At 36.5% G+C, this 18,719-nt stretch overlaps 1 protein-coding gene and 1 non-coding gene across 2 annotated transcripts in view; one reads left to right on the top strand and one right to left on the bottom strand.

Annotated features, from left to right (window-relative positions):
- Positions 1–18,719, bottom strand: part of PIK3C2A (phosphatidylinositol-4-phosphate 3-kinase catalytic subunit type 2 alpha) — a 105,179-nt gene that overhangs the window by 35,074 nt on the left and 51,386 nt on the right. Inside the window, exons 4-11 of the mRNA XM_043901933.1 lie at positions 17,699–17,856; positions 16,110–16,230; positions 15,373–15,484; positions 14,130–14,209; positions 13,934–13,997; positions 3,426–3,569; positions 2,037–2,085; positions 1,746–1,956 (exon numbers count right to left, since the gene is read on the bottom strand). Coding sequence (XP_043757868.1) covers positions 1,746–1,956; positions 2,037–2,085; positions 3,426–3,569; positions 13,934–13,997; positions 14,130–14,209; positions 15,373–15,484; positions 16,110–16,230; positions 17,699–17,856 — 939 coding nt within the window. The remainder of the gene's footprint in view (positions 1–1,745; positions 1,957–2,036; positions 2,086–3,425; positions 3,570–13,933; positions 13,998–14,129; positions 14,210–15,372; positions 15,485–16,109; positions 16,231–17,698; positions 17,857–18,719) is intronic.
- Positions 9,946–10,052, top strand: LOC122703604. The gene has a single exon (XR_006343538.1). It is a non-coding gene; the product is annotated as a U6 spliceosomal RNA (small nuclear RNA).

Genomic DNA, 18,719 nt, shown 5'->3' with positions numbered 1-18,719 from the left:
CAATGATTTAGTCCCTAACTGCCACAATTACAGAGCTGGGTAATATACAGTCAGGCAATCTTGTAGGGAGTTTCGGGTTCAATAAAACTGTATTCTACTAGTATTCTAACTTACTGCTAGGCTTACCCATTAAACATTTTGTTTGTCCATTTTGTTCATACAATCTGTTTATCATTCAAAATATATTTAAAATCTAATCTCACTGGTTCACATAGCTATTTGATTGCTTTTTTCAACCTCTTTTAAAATCAGCATTGTATTGGGAGTTCCCTGGTGGCCTAGTAGTTTCAAATCTGGGCTTTCAATACAACTGCCCGGGTTCAATCCCTGGTCTGGGAACTGAGATCCCAAAAGCTGTACCGCACAGGAGGGAAAAAAATCCATTTTAATTATCACTGGATTGTCTTCTGCTGAGTATTTGTTCTCATTAGTGTCCCTAAATTTGTGTGTATACATGTTTTTGTATGAAGAATGTGGATAATATTATCCCTGTAACTATTTAAAAGAATGAAATATCTTAAGACAGCAATAGTACCCATCAAAATGCAAGTTCCAAGAGGGCAAAGATTTTTTGCTACCTTTTTAACTGCTGAGTCCGTAGTACTAAGAACACTGCCCACAGCTGGTGTTCAGTAAATATTTATTGAATGAATTAATATACCACTTTCAAGTCATTATATTATATAGAATCTAATGTTCAGTTTATGCTCTAAAGCAGAATTTACATTTGATATCTCATAACTAGGCTGGTAGTAGTAGCAGCAGTAGCCATGTACGGATGTGAGAATTGGACCATAAAGGCTGAGTGCTGAAGAATTGATGCCTTTGAATTGTGTTGCTGGAGAAGACTCTTGAGGGTCCCCTGGACAGCAAGGAGATCAAACCAGTCAATCCTAAAGGAAATTAACCTTGAACATTCATTGGAAGGACTGATGTTGAAGTGGAAGCTCCAATACTTTGGCCACCTGATGCAAAGAGCTCACTCACTGGAAAAAAAAGGCCTGATGCTGGGAAAGATTGAAGGCAAAAGGAGGAGAGGGGAGCAGAGGATGAGATGGTTAGATAGTGTCATTGACTCAATGGACATGAATCTGAGAAAACTCCAGGAGATACTGAAGGATAAGGAAGCCTAACATGCTGCAGTCCATGCGGTCAAAGAGAGTCAGACATGACTTAGCAACTGAACAACAGCAACAACTTGGCTTTACTATTATAAAAACTATTTCATTAAATATATTCAATTTGGACTTTTCAGTTTATACTAGTCATTTCCAGATAAGCTGAAGGTGGCAAACTTTTTGGTATTGACAAAAAAAAAAAATCAAAAAAGAAAAACCCATATTAAAAATTCAACAAAAGAAATATGCCCTTGTAGACGTCAAAGTCTAACAAGAGTAAACTGTAAAAACTACTAAAGAGGAAAAATAAATGTGCTAAAAAAGTCTAGTCCCACTACCCTGGTTCTAAAGGCAAGCCAGAAATAGCAGTCATAAATTAACTAATTTATTAACATTTGCCCTTGCTAGTTTAAACATATTTTCCTGCTTTTTCTGCATGTAGTGGGAGTGATATTAATATTTACTAACAGCATCAAACATCTCTGTAATTCTTAGGAAAAACACAAAGGTAATTGGTGGATCAAGTACCCATTTAAAGACCAAGGTAACAGCGGATGCTGACGTTTTACAAGATTATATTAGCCTTCAGGTAAAGTTGTACATATCTTCTTCTAAATAGCTACTTACTTTGATACCCAGTTACTTGAAATACCATGTGCAGCAAAAATTGTAAATTGGAGCTGTTCTGTTGTAGTCCATGCTTCCTTAATGTTCCTTTTACTTTGGGCACAATCTACAGAACCTCTACCAGAATTTGCATGGAGTCTGAGAAGATCATAAATTGCTGCAGTTAACTGGTCCATGCTTACTTGAACAGGATTTTCAGGATTCAGTGAGCCTAGATTTAAAGAAATTATTAATATAATTCTCTGTAAAAGCAACAATTACTCCTAAAATTTAAGGAACTTAAATACATACCCCTACTTGAACTCCTGTTAGTGTCTCCTCTTCCAGACAGTGAAGTCACCTGCTTACACACATAAAAATTAGTCAGAAAATCACCCATGATGGAATATAAAATGTTTACTTTTAATTTCAATACACTTATTAAACTCCATATCAAAGAAATCCTTCACAGGAGAAACTTCCCAAGTGTCTGAAGAATTAATAAAACAATAAAAAAGAATGCAAAAAGAAAGTGAATGTCCCAAATAAAAAGACATTTTCAATATCAAGAAAATCATGCAATAATTGAAAAGTACTGCAAAATAAACAGCAAAATCTGCCTCATCAAACCATTTCTTGGTAATTAATATTTGAAACTCAAATGTGGTAAATATATTAATACAGTATTTTATTTTCCATTACTTGCTCTACAATTAGCATAACTATAACCTTAAAGAAACTAGAAATTTACTTGTTACCATTAAGTGTCTCAAAAAAGCTCTTATAATTATTTGAACTGAGTTTGTCTCCTACTCTCTGCTCCTTTACCCAGCAAATGAATATAATGAATAGAAGCCTCAGACAGCATTAGGACCATGGCATTTTATCGCCTCCAAATGACTTCAGATGTTTTTTAATTTCTAAAAAACAAGCACATAATAAGAACAAACTAACAAAACATAAGCGACTCAAATTTCTGTATACAATATGGATAGGGTCTTTGAGACAATAAATGGATTGAGCTATTTCCCAGACATTTGTTGAAGAACATACCATCAACATAACTTTTCCTTTCTTTAAATTTATCATGTCTTGTGATCCTTCTTTCATCCTTCCAATCAGAGCTATGAACATCCCTCTGAACAGTTAATTAAATCCCCGTGGAAAACACCACAGGGAGGACTTTTACTAAATGCAACAGTATGATATCAAGTGAGGGCTCCTAATCTGGTTGCTTCTGAGGCAATTTAAGTCACTATTACTGAGACTTCTGGGTCTTTCTAGTAGGAAGGAGGTTTACTCCAAAGCAGAAGGTTTACTTCCCCATTGACAACCATGGACATTTTCATCCAGAGGGAGAAATGTTAGCTATTAATATCCAGCTCCTTCAAGGGCAGTATTACCTTAAAATCTTTGACCAACTCATTTTTGCCAAGGTTTCCCCTCTATACACAAAAAGTTCAGCTGGATATCCATTTATTCAATGTCAACTCTCACAAAGTTCTTCAAGGCAGTCCATCTCCTCTTGGAAATACCCTCACCTTACCAAATAAGTGACCAAATCAGCTCAAAAGTAAAAGCTAGAGTTAAAATGGTAACATTTTTTCTAGCAGAAGCAAAAATCTCCCAGTTTAAATGACAGATGCTCACTTATGTACATATTTGCATGTGATAAAGTGCTAACTACTAAAAAATACTCACTTCAGCACTTCTACTCCTTGGAAGATTTACTGCTCTCTTCAGCTTCTTTACCGATTCTGTAATGGCAAGAGTCTCCACACCATCTAAAGCACCACAGATTTTTCTTACAGCTTTAATTACTTGATCTACTGCTCTGTGCTGATTCTTTAAAAATAAAAAGTAAAATAAACCTAAGTATGTGGAATTTTAAGGATCAATTTCAGGGATGAGGGAAAAAGCAAACATTTTAGATGTGCCTAAGAATAGATATCCTTTACGCTTTTATGATGAAGAAGAAAAGAAACAAGATAGCTTTTCAATTACCTAATTTACTTTGTTCCCACCCCCTGCCCCCAGCCAGAGAGCCCACACCCCTGCAGTGGAAGCACTCTTAACCACTAAACTGTCAGGCAAGTGCCAATTACATACTTTACTTTGAAGTAGGAAAAAGCAGGCCCGGTTAATTTTCACTTTGCCTGATACAATTATTCACATGCAAATCCCTTTTAATTTCTTATTAGAATCAGAAGTGAAAGCAATAAATTACTAACAAATTCTGAAATCATTAAAAAACTTGAGTCATCTTTTTAAGTTTCATTTGGGAATAATTTCCCCACTAAAAACACACTAAAAACACTTCTCGCTCTCCAGAAAAATTTTGGTATCAAAAACCAGGGACCAAAAAAAAAAAAAACCCACACACAGAGACCAATTAATTTGTGACCAATGAGATTGGTCACAAATTAATAACACTGGGCAACAGTTACTAAAAGTGAGTCAACTTTGCAGCAACATTTATATCTATACAACATTCACTTTCTAAGTTTTATCTGATGAAAACACTTGTGAGCACAATCCTTCCTTACTATTCAACCACAGTCCATTTTACCGTGAATCAAATGTACTATTATACATGTACAAATACATTATAAAATAATTTACCTGATGAGGATGATTTAAAAATCCTTCTCCACTACCCCATCATTGTTTTAAAGTACATCTCATTAAGAAACATTTTTATATAATGAATTAATTCATAAAATATTTATGCCAAACTTAAATGCCAAGTACTGCTAGAAAGGACTGAAACTCAGTACTGTACAATCCCTTAAAAATTTAAAATTTTCCACCTCTGAGGTTTGGCTACACCAAAGGCTCTCTTTGTGTGCATGCTTAAAAGAAGCCACCTCATTTTCTCAAACACCTAATTACCTTGCAGTCCTCAGATCCTGAAGGCTTCCATTTTTGCTTACTCGTGTTTCTGCTTTCTTTTATTCTTCCACTTTCACGCAAAAACCTCTGAGGCTCATGTCATTCTCCTATACTATTCTCCATCATTTTTATGTGGCAGATATCAATTTATTGTGCGCCAATTCCAAATCCACCCTTTGCTCTACTTTGTAATTCTAGAACTAGACCTTATAAACAATCCTCCTTGCCAGCAAGCACAATGTTAGGTGCTGTGACTAGAGAGCAGTGAAAGGACAGTCAAAGGCAAGAGCAGCAGGAAGATATATTCATCAGGGTTCCAGTCCTCTGTTTTAAAATTCAGCATGGAAGCCCAGTGGTCCTCAAAGATCAGCTCCAGCTGCACCCTCAGGCCACGCTCTTCCCATCTGACAGCACTAACAAGTTTCTTCGCCATAGGCAACACAGCCATACCCACTTCAAAGAGGCTGAATTTCAGCCTGGGGTTGGGGAAGAGGCTCTATCATAAATCCTCAAAGTTCCTTCAACTATCCACTGTTCCTCAACCTGTACTTGATGACTGCTTCTTTGCACCTAGCACCTGTTACTTCTGGACCTCTTAGAGCAAGGCTGGCACTGTTTTAAGATCTGAGAGCAAATGTTTTAGGTTTTGTAGGCCAAATAGTCTGTCACAATTCAATTCTGCATGTAAATAGACATAGCTAATATATAAATTGAGGCCCTGGTGGTTCAGACGGTAAAGCATCTGCCTACAATATGGGAGACCTGGGTTCAATCCCTGGGTCGGGAAGATCTCCTTGAGAAGGAAATGGCAACTCACTCCAGTATTCTTGCCTGGAAAATCCCATGGACTGAGGAGCCTGGTAGGCTACAGTCCATGGTGTCGCAAGGAGTCGGACACAACTGAGCGACTTCACTTTCACTTTCTAATATATAAATTAATGAGCATGGCTGTGTTCCAATAAAACTTTATTTATAAAACTGGGTTACTGGCCAGATTTGGCATTAATACGCAACTCCTGTTTTAGCCCTCTTTTATCCCTTATAGTAATTAACTATCTTTTACTAATTAACAATTCTTTAAGTTTCCCTGTTCAGAAATCTACCATAGTTTCTGTTGCCTGTCTTGGCCCCTGACTGACTGATCTGCCTTGCTACTGGCATGTGGTTATTTCCTCTACTATCTGCCTTATTTTTGCTCTGGGCATTTATCTGACTTTCTATCCTATACCCTAAAAGAAGCCTCAGTTAACTGTCCATGTGGCAAATTCAAAACATTTTCAACCCCCAAACTGTGTGCCCTATCAGAATCTTAACAACAATATCATATTCTGATCACAGTCTCCTTTGCTTCCAGCCCACACACTCTCATTCTGACTAAATCTATTCTCTGAGCTCAGAGACTTCTCTACTTCTACCAGGCAGCATGTACATCTACAGAATAGCTCACAATCCTAAGGATCCAATCATCTCAGATTTCAGCAGGCATCTGCATGCCACTTAACATTCCTTTTACAAGCCCTTGGTCAACTCTATTTCCTATTTTCCTTAGAGTATGAAGCTAAACCATTATTCCTTACCTCAAAACATCTAGCTTCATTTTAGTGAAATAAATTAACGTCTTATCCCTAGAAAACTAAGACCAGGAAGAATCAAAACTTTTGCAACTTCCTGATCTCTCCCATAAACCTGCCTAAAGAAAAATTAAGACATACATCTACACAGACTTACACATGAATTTTTATAGCAGCATTATTCACAATAATCAAAAACTGCAAATAGGAACTTCCCGGGTAGTACAGTGGATAAGAATCTGCCTGCCAATGCAGGGTACACAAGTTCATCTTCCTGGTCCGGGAAGATTCCATATGTCGCAGAGCAACTAAGCCAGTATGCCACAGCTACTGAAGCCCCTGTGCCTAGATCCTGTACCCCAAAACAAGAGAAGCCGCTGCAATGAGAAGCCCAAACACCCGAACTAGAGAGTAGCCCCCACTCACCACAACTAGAGAAAGCCCAAGCAAAGCAACCAAAAATTAAATAAACAGTTTTAAAAAATAAAAGCAAAAAGTACAAACAGTTAAAAATGTCAGTTACTGGGTGACTAGATAAATAAAACATGGTATAGCCCAACAACAGAAGGATTCAGAAATAAAACAAAACAATGGGTACACACGACGCAAACAAAGCTTGAGACAGTATGGCATGTATAAAACAGTTAGCTAGTGGGAAGCTGCTGTATAAAGCAGGAAGTTGGCTTGGTGCTCCGTGATGACCTAGGTGGGCAGGATGGAGGGGGAAGGAGGCGCGTGAGGAAGAGGATATATGTATGCTTTCAGCTGATTCACACTGTGATACAGCAGAAACTAACACATTATAAAGCAATTATCCTCCAATTTTAAAAAGACACTATGATACATAAAGGAAATCAGATATAAAGGATTACACAGGGTATGATTCCATTTACAGGAAATTTCCATTAAAGGCAAATCTATTGAGATAGGAACCAGATTAGTAGTTGTCTGGGGCTGAGGATGGGAATGGGAGAATGAGTGGAAAGTAGTACATGGAAACTTATGTTCTAAAACTCCATTATAATAACAATTATACAACTCTATTCATTTGCTAAAATAATCATTGAATTGTACACATTAAATGGATAAATTTTATGATCCATAAATTGTACCTCAATAAAACTATACAAAATATGGGGAATAGATATGATAGAGAGTTGCTATTTCCAATTGGAGGGTCAGTGAAGAGCTCTCTGATTAGACATTAGAGCACAGACCCTAAGGAACCGAAAGAGTAAGTGACCCAAGCATTTGGAGAAAGAGCATTAAAAGAAGGAACAAGTACAAGGGTCCCAGTTGGGAAGCATACCTGCATGTCAACTAGAACAAAGGAAGAAAAGGGACTTTTCTGGTGATCCAGCAGCTAAGACATCACACTCCAACGCAGGGATGCAGGGTCGCAGGGTCATTTCCTGCGAGGGAACTAGATCCTGCCTGCCTCAACTAAAAAACATGCAATATGCTGCAACTAAGATCTGGTGCAGCCAAATAAATAAAATATATTTTTAAAAAAAACACTATTTAGGGTATTCCAGGTGACACAGGTTTGATCTCCGGATTGCGAAGATTCCCTGGAGGAGGAAATGGCAACCCCACCCCAGTTTAAAAAAGAAACACACACACACACATACACACACTTAAAGAAAGCGGTAGGAAGCCATCAGAGAGGTCAGAATCTGTAGGGCTTTGAAGTCATAATTAAGGACTCAAATTTCACTGAGATGGCACACAGGATATTAAGCAGAATAGTGGCATGATTTAATATTCTTAAGGGTTTATAAAGTTGATTAATCTTTTCAAACAACCATTTTTTGGCTTTGATTTTCTCTCATTTTCATTTGCTTTCTGTGCTTATATTCATTTTTAAAAATAGTTTTTTTATTTTGGAACAATTTTAGATTTATAAGAATAGTAGAGTTCTCATTCAACATTAAAGGAAACTGGTTAAGTAACTTCTTATATAACTATGTTAAATTTGTCAAAACTAAGACATTAACACTTACTACATTATTATTACCTAAATTGCAGACTTTATTCAGATTTTACCAGTGTTTCCAAATGTATTTTTCCTCTTCCATGAAACAATCCAGGATACCACACTGCATTTAGTGATTTGTTTTTAAAATATAATTTTGATTGCCTGTTGAAGATAGGCTATAGAAGGACAGGTAGAAGCTGGACGACCAGTAGGCAACTGCTGTTAACTCTTGTAGTTGACTAGGACTATAGCTCTGGTAGTGGAGAGTTGTCACATTCTGAATGTATTTCTGAGGTAAAGTTGACAGAAATGGAACTGCATGTGAGATATGAAATATCCTTTTCTTGAGAAATCAAAAATGACTCCAAAGTTTTGGCCTGAGCAAATGGAAGGACAGAGTTGCCATTTTATTAAGAAGGGGAAGACTGACAAATAGATATGAAGGATAGCATAAAAACACAGTTTTATACATCTTAAATTTGAGATGTTAGACATTTATATAAAAAGTTAAGTATCAGACATATGAATCTGAAGTGATGATCAACATAGGTAGGGTATTTAAGTGTTAGTTGCTCAGTCATGTCTGACTCTTTCTGACCCCATGGACTGTAAGCCTGCCAGGCTCCTCTGTCCATGGGATTCTCCAGTCAAGAATACTGGAGAGGGTAGTCAGTCCTTCCTCCAAGAGATCTTCTCAACCCAGGGATCAAACCCAGGTCTCCTGCATTCTAGGTGTATTCTGAGCCACTAGGGAAGCCCCTAGGGTATTTAGAGACGAGATGAAAAAAGATCACCTACAGTGGGAATACAGAGAGAAGAAAAGAGGTCCTAGAACTGAGCACCCCAGACATTCTAATGTTTAGAGGTCAGGAAGATAAGGAGATCACACGGAGCTCCAAAGCCACAAGTATGAGTGAAAACAGAGCAGACACTGGAAGTAGGAGAACCAAGAATGTGATATCCCAGAAGCCATATGAGTATTTCAAGAAGGAAGAAACAATCAACTCTAATACTATAGCAAAGTAGAGAAAAAGAGACTAAGAACTTATTACTGGAACCGTGACCTTTGAAGTCCTTGATGATCTTAAGTGCAGTTTCAGAGAACTGTTGAGAATGAAAGCTTGACTGGAGTGGGTACACAAGAAAATGAGAAGAGAGGAAGTGTAAGGAGAAAAAACAGATTAACTTTCAAGAGGTTTACTAAGTTGGGTGGCTGCTACAGAGGAATTTGGACTTCTGGTTTTCTTCTATTTTCTTCTTGTTTTCCTCAGACTTAAATTGAAGAAAGTAGGGAAAATCACTAGACCATTCAGGTATGACCTAAATCAAATCCCTTATGATTAAACAGTGGAAGTAAGAATAGATTCAAGGGACTAGATCTGATAGAGTGCCCGATGAACTATGGACAGAGGTTAGTGACACTGTACAGGAGACAGGGATTAAGATCATCCCCATGGAAAAGAAATGCAAAAGAGCAAAATGGCTGTCTGAGGAGGCCTTACAAATAGCTGTGAAAAGAAGAGAAGCAAAAAGCAAAGGAGAAAAGGAAAGATATTCCCATCTGAATGCAGAGTTCCAAAGAACAGCAAGGAGAGATAAAAAAGCCTTCCTCAGCGATCAGTGCAAAGAAATAGAAGAAAACAACAGAGTGGGAAAGACTAGAGATCTCGTCAAGAAAATTAGAGATACCAAGGGAACATTTCATGCAAAGATGGGCTCGATAAAGGACAGAAATGGTATGGACCTAACAGAAGCAGAAGATATTAAGAAGAGGTAGCAAGTGCTCACTTCGGCAGCACATATACTAAGGTTGGAACGATGCAGAGAAGATTAGCATGGCCCCTGCACAAGGATGACGAAAAAAAAAAACAAAAAAAAAAAAAAAAAAGAAGAGGTAGCAAGAATACACAGAAGAATTGTACAAAAAAAGATCTTCATGACCCAGATAATCACGATGGTGTGATCACTCACCTAGAGCCAGACATCCTGGAATGTGAAGTCAAGCGGGCCTTAGAAAGCATCACTACAAACAAAGCTAGTGGAGGTGATGGAATTCCAGTTGAGCTATTTCAAATCCTGAAAGATGATGCTGTGAAAGTGCTGCACTCAATATGCCAGCAAATTTGGAAAACTCAGCAGTGGCCACAGGACTGGAAAAGGTCAGTTTACATTCCAATCCCAAAGAAAGGCAATGCCAAAGAATGCTCAAACTACCACACAATTGCACTCATCTCACACGCTATTTGTAATGCTCAAAATTCTCCAAGCCAGGCTTCAGCAATACATGAACTGTGAACTTCCAGATGTTCAAGCTGGTTTTAGAAAAGGCAGAGGAACCAGAGGTCAAATTGATCAAACATCTGCTGGATCATCAAAAAAGCAAGACAGTTCCAGAAAACCATCTATTTCTGCTTTATTAACTATGCCAAAGCCTTTGACTGTGTGGATCACAATAAACTGGAAAATTCTTAAAGAGATGAGAATACCAGACCATCTGACCTGTCTCTTGAGAAACCTGTATGCAGGTCAGGAAGCAACAGTTACAACTGAACATGGAACAACAGACTGGTTCCAAACAGGAAAAGGAGTACGTCAAGGCTGTATATTGTCACCCTGCTTATTTAACTTACATTCAGAGTACATCATGAGAAACGCTGGGCTGCAAGAAGCACAAGCTGGAATCAAGACTGCCAGGAGAAATATCAATAACCTCAGATATGCAGACCACCCTTATGGCAGAAAGTGAAGAGGAACTAAACAGCCTCTTGATGAAAGTGAAGGAGGAGAGTGAAAAAGTTGACTTAAAGCTCAACATTCAGAAAACTAAGATCATGGCATCTGGTCCCATCGTTTCATGGGGAATAGAAGGGGAAACAGTGTAAACAGTGTCAGACTTTATTTTTTGGGGCTCCAAAATCACTGCAGATGGTGATTGCAGCCATGAAATGAAAAGATGCTTACTCCTTGGAAGGAAAGTTATGACCAACCTAGACAGCATATTTAAAAGCAGAGACATTACTTTGCCAACAAAGGTCCATCTAGTCAAGGCTATGGTTTTTCCAGTGGTCAAGCATGGATGTGAGAGTTGGACTGTGAAGAAAGCTGAGCGCTGAAGAATTGATGCTTTTGAACTGTGGTGTTGGAGAAGACTCTTGAGAGTCCCTTGGACTGCAAGGAGATCCAACCAGTCCATCCTAAAGGAGATCAGTCCTAGGTGTTCATTGGAAGGACTGATATTGAAGCTGAAACTCTTAATACTTTGGCCACATCATGCGAAGAGTTGACTCACTGGAAAAGACTCTAACGCTGGGAAGGTTTGGGGGCAGGAGGAGAAGGGAATGACAGAGGATGAGATGGCTGGATGGCATCACCAACTCCATGGACATGAGTTTGGATAGACTCCGGGGGTTGGTGATGGACAGGGAAGCCTGGCGTGCTGCGATTCATGGGGTCGCAAAGAGTCGGACACAACTGAGCAACTGAAGTGAACTGTTTTCTTCTAAGATGGAAGATACACCGATGGCTCTGTCATTAAACTTTTTTTGCTCTAACTGCAATGGTTTTCTTGGTGATCTCATCCAGTTTTAGGACTGCAAAATATTTATAGTCTGATGATTCCCCAGTTTATTATCAGCAGCCTGGATCGCCTACATTAAATTCCAGATCCATATCCATCTATCTACTCAATATCACTATTTGGATGAATAACAGTCATCTCAAACACAGTGTCCAAACCGAGTTCAGATGTTCCCCATAAACCTGCTCTCTGTTTTCTACCTCTCACTAAAGGCAACTCCAAACTTCCAACCTGCTCAGGTAGAAAATACTGAAGTTATGCATCTCTCCCTCTCTCATGTTCCACATCCAATCTATTGGTAAATCTTCCTAGCATTAACTTTTCATCACTTTTACTTTCACTCTGGTCTAAGCCATCATTCTCTCTCCTCATTGATTTGTTTCTACTCTTGCCCCTCTCCTCATTCTAGTCTAGCCTGGGAGACCTTCTATATACCAGGCATACCCCTTCACCAGATAACCAAGTAGCTTCTTCCTCTCTTCTCCAGTAATTTACTCAAATTCATTTTCTCACTGAGCCCTTCTCTTATTATCTTATTTGAAAACTGCAACATTATCCTCCCCCTTTATTTTTCTCTAATAGCACTTACCACCTGATATATACCTTGCCAGTTTATTATTAAACTTCTGTTTCCTCTAACTAGAATGCAAATTCTCTAAAGGGCAAGGATTACAGTTTCTTTTGTCCACTGTTTTATGCTCAACACCTACAACAGTGACTTGAGAGAAAATTCAGTAAATATCTATTAAATAAATTGATGTAATTATATACTGATCAAAAATATATACTAGTAGTTAGAAATCTGGAAGTCATCCTACACTATTTCTTCTTCACTTATACCTCATTATCTATCAAAATCTAGCCAATTGTATCTCCTAAATATCATTAATCAGTCCCTTCTCTTTACTGTCATCATACTCATTATATATTATCTGCTGTTGTTGTTTAGTCGCTAAGTCGTGTCCAACTCCTTTGTGACCCCATGGACTATAGCCCACCAGGCTCCTCTGTCCATAGGATGTCTCAAGCAAGAATACTGGAGTGGGTTGCCATGTCCTTCTCCAGAGGATCTTCCTGACCCACGGACTGAATCTACATCTCCTGAATTGGCAGGTGGACTCTTTACCACTGAGCCACCAGGAAAGCCTGTCTTTTACCTAGACCACTATAAAAAGTCTTGCCTAAGTAGTCTCCCTGAGACCAATCCTGGCAACCCTAAATTTAACTTCGTTTAGGCAGAGGGACTTCAAAGTTCAAGATTAAACAAGTCAACCACTCTACCCCACTCCACTTCCTACCCTCAGCTTAAAACACCTTAAATGATTACAGAAGGGGCCAGCAAACATTTCCTATAAAATGAAAACAGTAACTTGTTTAGGCTTTGCAGGGCATATGGTCTCTGTCCCAACTACTCAACTTTAGTATTAAAGCACAAATGCAGTCATAGAAAACATATAAACAAATGGATGTGGCTGTGCCCCCGCCAAATTTTTATTTACAAGAATTGGAAGTGGACTGTACATGGCCCCCTGATCTGGAAGATAAAGTAAAACATAATATGGATTATAGGTGGTAATTTATCTTGGCCTATCTCCAATGTCATCTTTCAATCTTCACGTCACACTCCATATCAGGTAAGTGCTTATGCTCCCCATATGTATCATACCTACACACTTTTGTTCACACACCCTTTCCAACTATCTTCTAGCTAATTCATACCATTTAAGTCTTGGCAACATCCCTTCTTCGAGGCCTCTTCCTTGAACTCTCAAGATGACTGGAGAAGTGCCCTTGTTTGATCTCTCAAAAAACCTCAATGCATACTCCTATTCTACATTTACTATATTGAAATTCTATTTAAGTCTCTGTTTAGTTCCTGGTAGGTCATTCCTGATAGTTCCTGGTAGTTCCTCAGGTCATTCATTTTCATAATCCCAGCATCTAGCAAGCATTCAATAAATGCTTTTTGAATTGAACTGAAGGTTCCTCTCAGTAATAAAGCTGAAGTAACCCAAGCACTAAACTTCTATTAATATGTTGGATCAGAAAATAAGTTCTCAAATAGCAACATCAAGAATATAGTTTAAATAGTCCTTCTAAAATATTTAATCCAATTTCAACACTAATATTTAAGAGAATACAGAGAAAAGAATCTTTAAACTATCATGCCAAAACATGAATTAGAACTTACTTCAATTTGAAGAGCCAGCTCCACTTGATTGTGATACAAATCTAAAAGTTCTTCAACAGGATGTCTAAAATGAAGAACAGTTACTGTGGCTGAAAGATACTATATACAAGAATGATTGTTTTATTTACCAAAATAAATGCATTCACATCCAAAAGTAAAGTGTGAAAATCTGAAATTAATGTTTTAAATGCCACACCTCGTCATGACTTCTTTATAAGGTTTTTCTATTTGATGCAGGTGTTTGTTTAAATCCACAGGTGTTTCATCATCTTCCGCCTAAATAAACATATACAGACAAACATTTATCAAATAATGAAATCCATTAGTCTTTCTATTGCCAAGTTAAACAGGGTTAAGCATATGATAAACTCTTGAAAAGAAAGTGATTTTTCAGAACTGAGGCTTTAAATATTTATAATTGACTCAGAAAAGTGACCGTCTTCTAAAAAACCTGTTTTTTAAATGGAAAAAACATACATACTTTGAAGTTTAGTTTCTGATATGTAAATATTTTTCAAAGGAAAACCACTTCTGTTCTATAGAGAGAGAATGGAGAGCTAAAAACACTTTTAAAGATGGCTGACAGCCAAATGAAGGTGAGGTGGGAACCAGATGAGAAGAGATCATCTGAATTTCTGCATTATATCTTCTAATGATAATCAAATTTCCTTCCACCTCACCCTCAGTAAGTGAGGTTCTGGTCTTTTCAATCATAACCCTTACTATGCAAACTCAAGAACATTGCTCCTTAGGAAACTGAAAAGAGTAGTTACTAATGATATGATAAAATGCACTGAATTTTGTGAAACAGTTTTCAACCAAATGAAATAAACTCTACCTAAATAGGAGCAAAACCGAGGAAAATAAAGAAAAGAGAAAGCAGAAATGACAGATATTTTTCTTCCCCAAATTCTACCAAATGAAGAAAGATTATCTCTCTTTACATATTAAAATTCATCAAGAAATAAAATGGCCTAAATTCTTATATTCTATTTTGCTTTAACCTCAAAATAAAGTACTATACTTTTAGAACAGAGAATTAGTTTTCATGTGGTGAAAAATAATGTATTTTCCTCAGTTTGGTGCAAATGTATGTATCTTTTTCTCCTCCAAACCATATTTAGCATTCAAAATCTTTCTTCCTCAGTTCTCCTTGACTGATGCTGATGTTTTCATTGTGTAAGTTGTGTAAAACTATTACAAGTCAAATTCTTCCAGTTTGATTTTTACACATGCCTCCAGCTCTGAGTATTATGCTATCTAAACCTCCATGATTGAAAGTTTCCCCCATCTGCTATAAAGACTTCCACAGGGGACAGAGAGTTCCTCACTCACAGTCAAACCCAAACCTCTTAAAGAAGGTACAAATTGCAAACTGGCTGATTAACAAAGTTATTCAGATTCAACCAAATGCAATTCAGTATAGGGTACACACTTACTGTTCGGGCCAGATTCTGACACATTGCGCTGAAGGTCAAAAGTTGTAGTTTAATCTCTGTGTCCCATTTTCGACAGTTTTGAATATGTTCATGACTTCCAAGACAATGATTACTGTTAAAATATATTAGTTATTCATCAACATTATTCTCCTCAAATTAGAAATAATAGACGGAGAGTAAATATAAATTGTTTATGCATCAGAAATTGAAGAGGATGACAAATAAAGATTTTTAAACTAAATATGAGCATTTAAATAGAGGAATAATTCTACATGAGAAGAGTTAAAGCAAAGAAGAAAGAAGATGAAGACAAAGAAGGGAAAAAAACAGGGACAGAGAATTTCTGGTAGGTTCAAAAAAAGATTCAAATAACGATATTTTCAGGCAGCTAAAAGGAAATCACAGCGAAACATTGCGGCTAAAGAAACACTACATGCCACAAAAGGAAAATGGAGTTCATAATGAAGTAACTATTGCCTCTCTGCAGAAAGAAAAAAAATTAAATATATCTGTCAACCAATTACCTACCATTCTTCCCATCTAAGACTATCAGCTTCTTAAGGGCAACATCATGTCAGATAATGCATATCTCAATATAAGTTAATTGACCCAATAAATCAATTCACTGGAACCCAATGTGGCTTTAGACTATAAATTTAACTTGAAATTTTTTTAATCTAACCCACTAAAATGAAATTTCCAAAAATGTTGCTCAGTAATTAAATGAAAACACTTACTTCTGTAGCACTTCCTCTTGACCACAAACTTTCAGAACATAGCTGCCAACATCTACTTGATTCAAGTCATCATGTACCCAACAAAGGGCTTGCATGATAATGATTTCTACAGTAGAACTCACTGTAAAAGAGTTAGTCATTATTTTCATCTTACTCATTTAACTTTAAGTATATACCTATTCAGACTATTTCTCACAGTCTAAAACAGCATTATATAAGAGAAATATAATGCAGGTCACATATATTATTTAAAATTTTCTAGTGTCACATTGAAGAAAGTAAAAAGAAACAGAGGAAGCTAATTTTAATAATATGTTTTATTTAAATTAATATATTTAAAATATCATTTCAATATATAGCAACTGCTATTTAAAATTTACTAATAGGATATCTTACATTCTCTTTTCAATCTAAGTCTTTGAAATCCAGTGTGTATTTTACACTTATAGAACATCTCAATCTATATTAGCCATATTTCAAGTAATCCCACATGTGGCTGGTGGTTACTGTATTAAGACTGGGCAGATCTAAACTAAGAAACCACCTCTGTTTTACAGACTCCTCCAAAGAGGATAACATTTAGAAGTATCTAGCAAGCAATTATTTAAACCAAATTACAAGGAAAAAGAATCACCATTTTAAACAGCTGACATTTGCCTGGTAAATTTTCCAATAAAGAATAAAAATATAGCAAGTAGGACGTATTATTTAATTACCATACTTGGCAATAGCTGGATACCAAGATTACAAAGCATTACAAACAAAGTAACCTATTTTTATTTTATACTTAGAGCTCTTATTTTAGAAGACAATGACTATATTCAAAATTCATGAAAATCAACAGCTTGACAGAAAAGGCCATAAAACCTCTATCTAATACAATAGCTACATTTCTGAACACATTTATATGTATCATAACAGTTATCATTTAAACAAACAAAGCACTTCTACCATAATATGGTTACATTTCTTAACAGAGATGTACATTATAAATGTGCACATTTATAGAGCCAAACAATAAGCATTTGATATATTTTTTAAATGAATCAAATTTTGATATATCAAGTAAAACTTTGATACAAATTAAAACACTTGCTCTCAAGGCTTATCAATGCTTATTTCAATCAAGAAGTTATGGACCATTATTTCCTTCAATTTTAGTACTAATTCTTACTGAATACTTTAATGATTCCCTAAGCCAAAATTTAAGGGATGTTTAAAAAGAATAAGTCTTAAGACTATAAGGAATAAGAACATAATTAGCCTTTCTAGCTAATGCTTTCAGGTTTTGGCCAAGAGCCACGGATTAACCAAGATACTCAATACTTTTCAAAGAAATATGTCGTTATAAAGGTAAACTTTCTCACTAATCCATACCAAAAAACTATCCATATGAATGCCAATTTCTGGAAAAGGATAACTAATGCATATTAAGTATTTTACCACACACACACACAACACACACACATACATTAAAAAAAAATACCTAATGATAAAAGAGTCACTTTATTAAAAGAATAACATTAACATATTAAACATTTTCTTACTAATCAGAGCAAAACAAGATGGTTAGGGAACTATAAACCTACCATCACATGTAAAGGTAACTGGTAGCTGAAATCCTTCAATTTCAATGGAGACCTTCACGCTAGCATTTTCTCCACATATGTTTCTTTGCACTGTGACTGGACTTAACAAATAGCCCCGATTTGTGCAGTGATTGGTATATGGAAAGTTGGTCTTCAATCTAGTCACAAAAAAAGAAGAAATTAAATTCTCTTTTGAAAGCTGCATTTGAGAGCCCTGAATAAGGCTTTGCATGCTTACAGCCATTCAGTTCTGTGTTTTTGTCCAATTCTAGAGCAGCTCAGGAGAAACGCAATGAATGGACTCCTGTCTGCCTTTTAAATGAAAGGAATCCAAGAAAAGAGATTAAGTAATTCCAGGATAGCTGTGATAATGGTATCAACATTAACCAAGCACACACTGGATACAAAACATTAAATGAGTTTCTCTGCTTCTGATTTTTTGTTAAGCAGTGTAATTTCACAAAATGATACGTTTTTAATGAACCATGATATAAGTGATAGACCTAAACTGTAATTGCCAGAAGGATAGAAAATTTGCTGTCTTTTAAAAATCTTTTCTTCTGATGTCCTTTCTCTTACATATTGATTTTGGTTGTTTAGCATGATAGAAAAAGATAGGCAATGAGTTTCTACTGTGCTATGAGGGCTTTATTCCATCAAAGTGAATAGAAATAAAACTTAGGGAATAGCAAAAAATTGTCTGTGATGTATTCTTGGTATTCACAGTAGCAAAACAGTTTAAATATATGAGCCAGGGGTACAGCTCATATCCAGATAGCCCTTCTATTATCTGAAGACAAAGAAGGATTTGATGCCTCTTTAAACTTGTGGACTTCCTTTAATTGACTTTCTTCTGGAAGTTAGAGGACAAGTTCCAATCCTCACATCTTCTTTTCATAGGGCTGTAAATGGAATGAATGCCTAAGTTTTATCTATTCACTTCCAAGCAGAGATTAAAATAATCAAGTGACTGGAACAGAATAAAATAGTCTGAGTTGACAATAAGAAAGGTTCTGAAGAG

This window comes from Cervus elaphus, chromosome 1 (assembly GCF_910594005.1).
Source record: "Cervus elaphus chromosome 1, mCerEla1.1, whole genome shotgun sequence".
Taxonomy (NCBI): Eukaryota; Metazoa; Chordata; class Mammalia; order Artiodactyla; family Cervidae; genus Cervus; species Cervus elaphus.
Note: the sequence above shows the minus strand (reverse complement) of the source record. Positions and strands in the feature narration are given on the sequence as shown.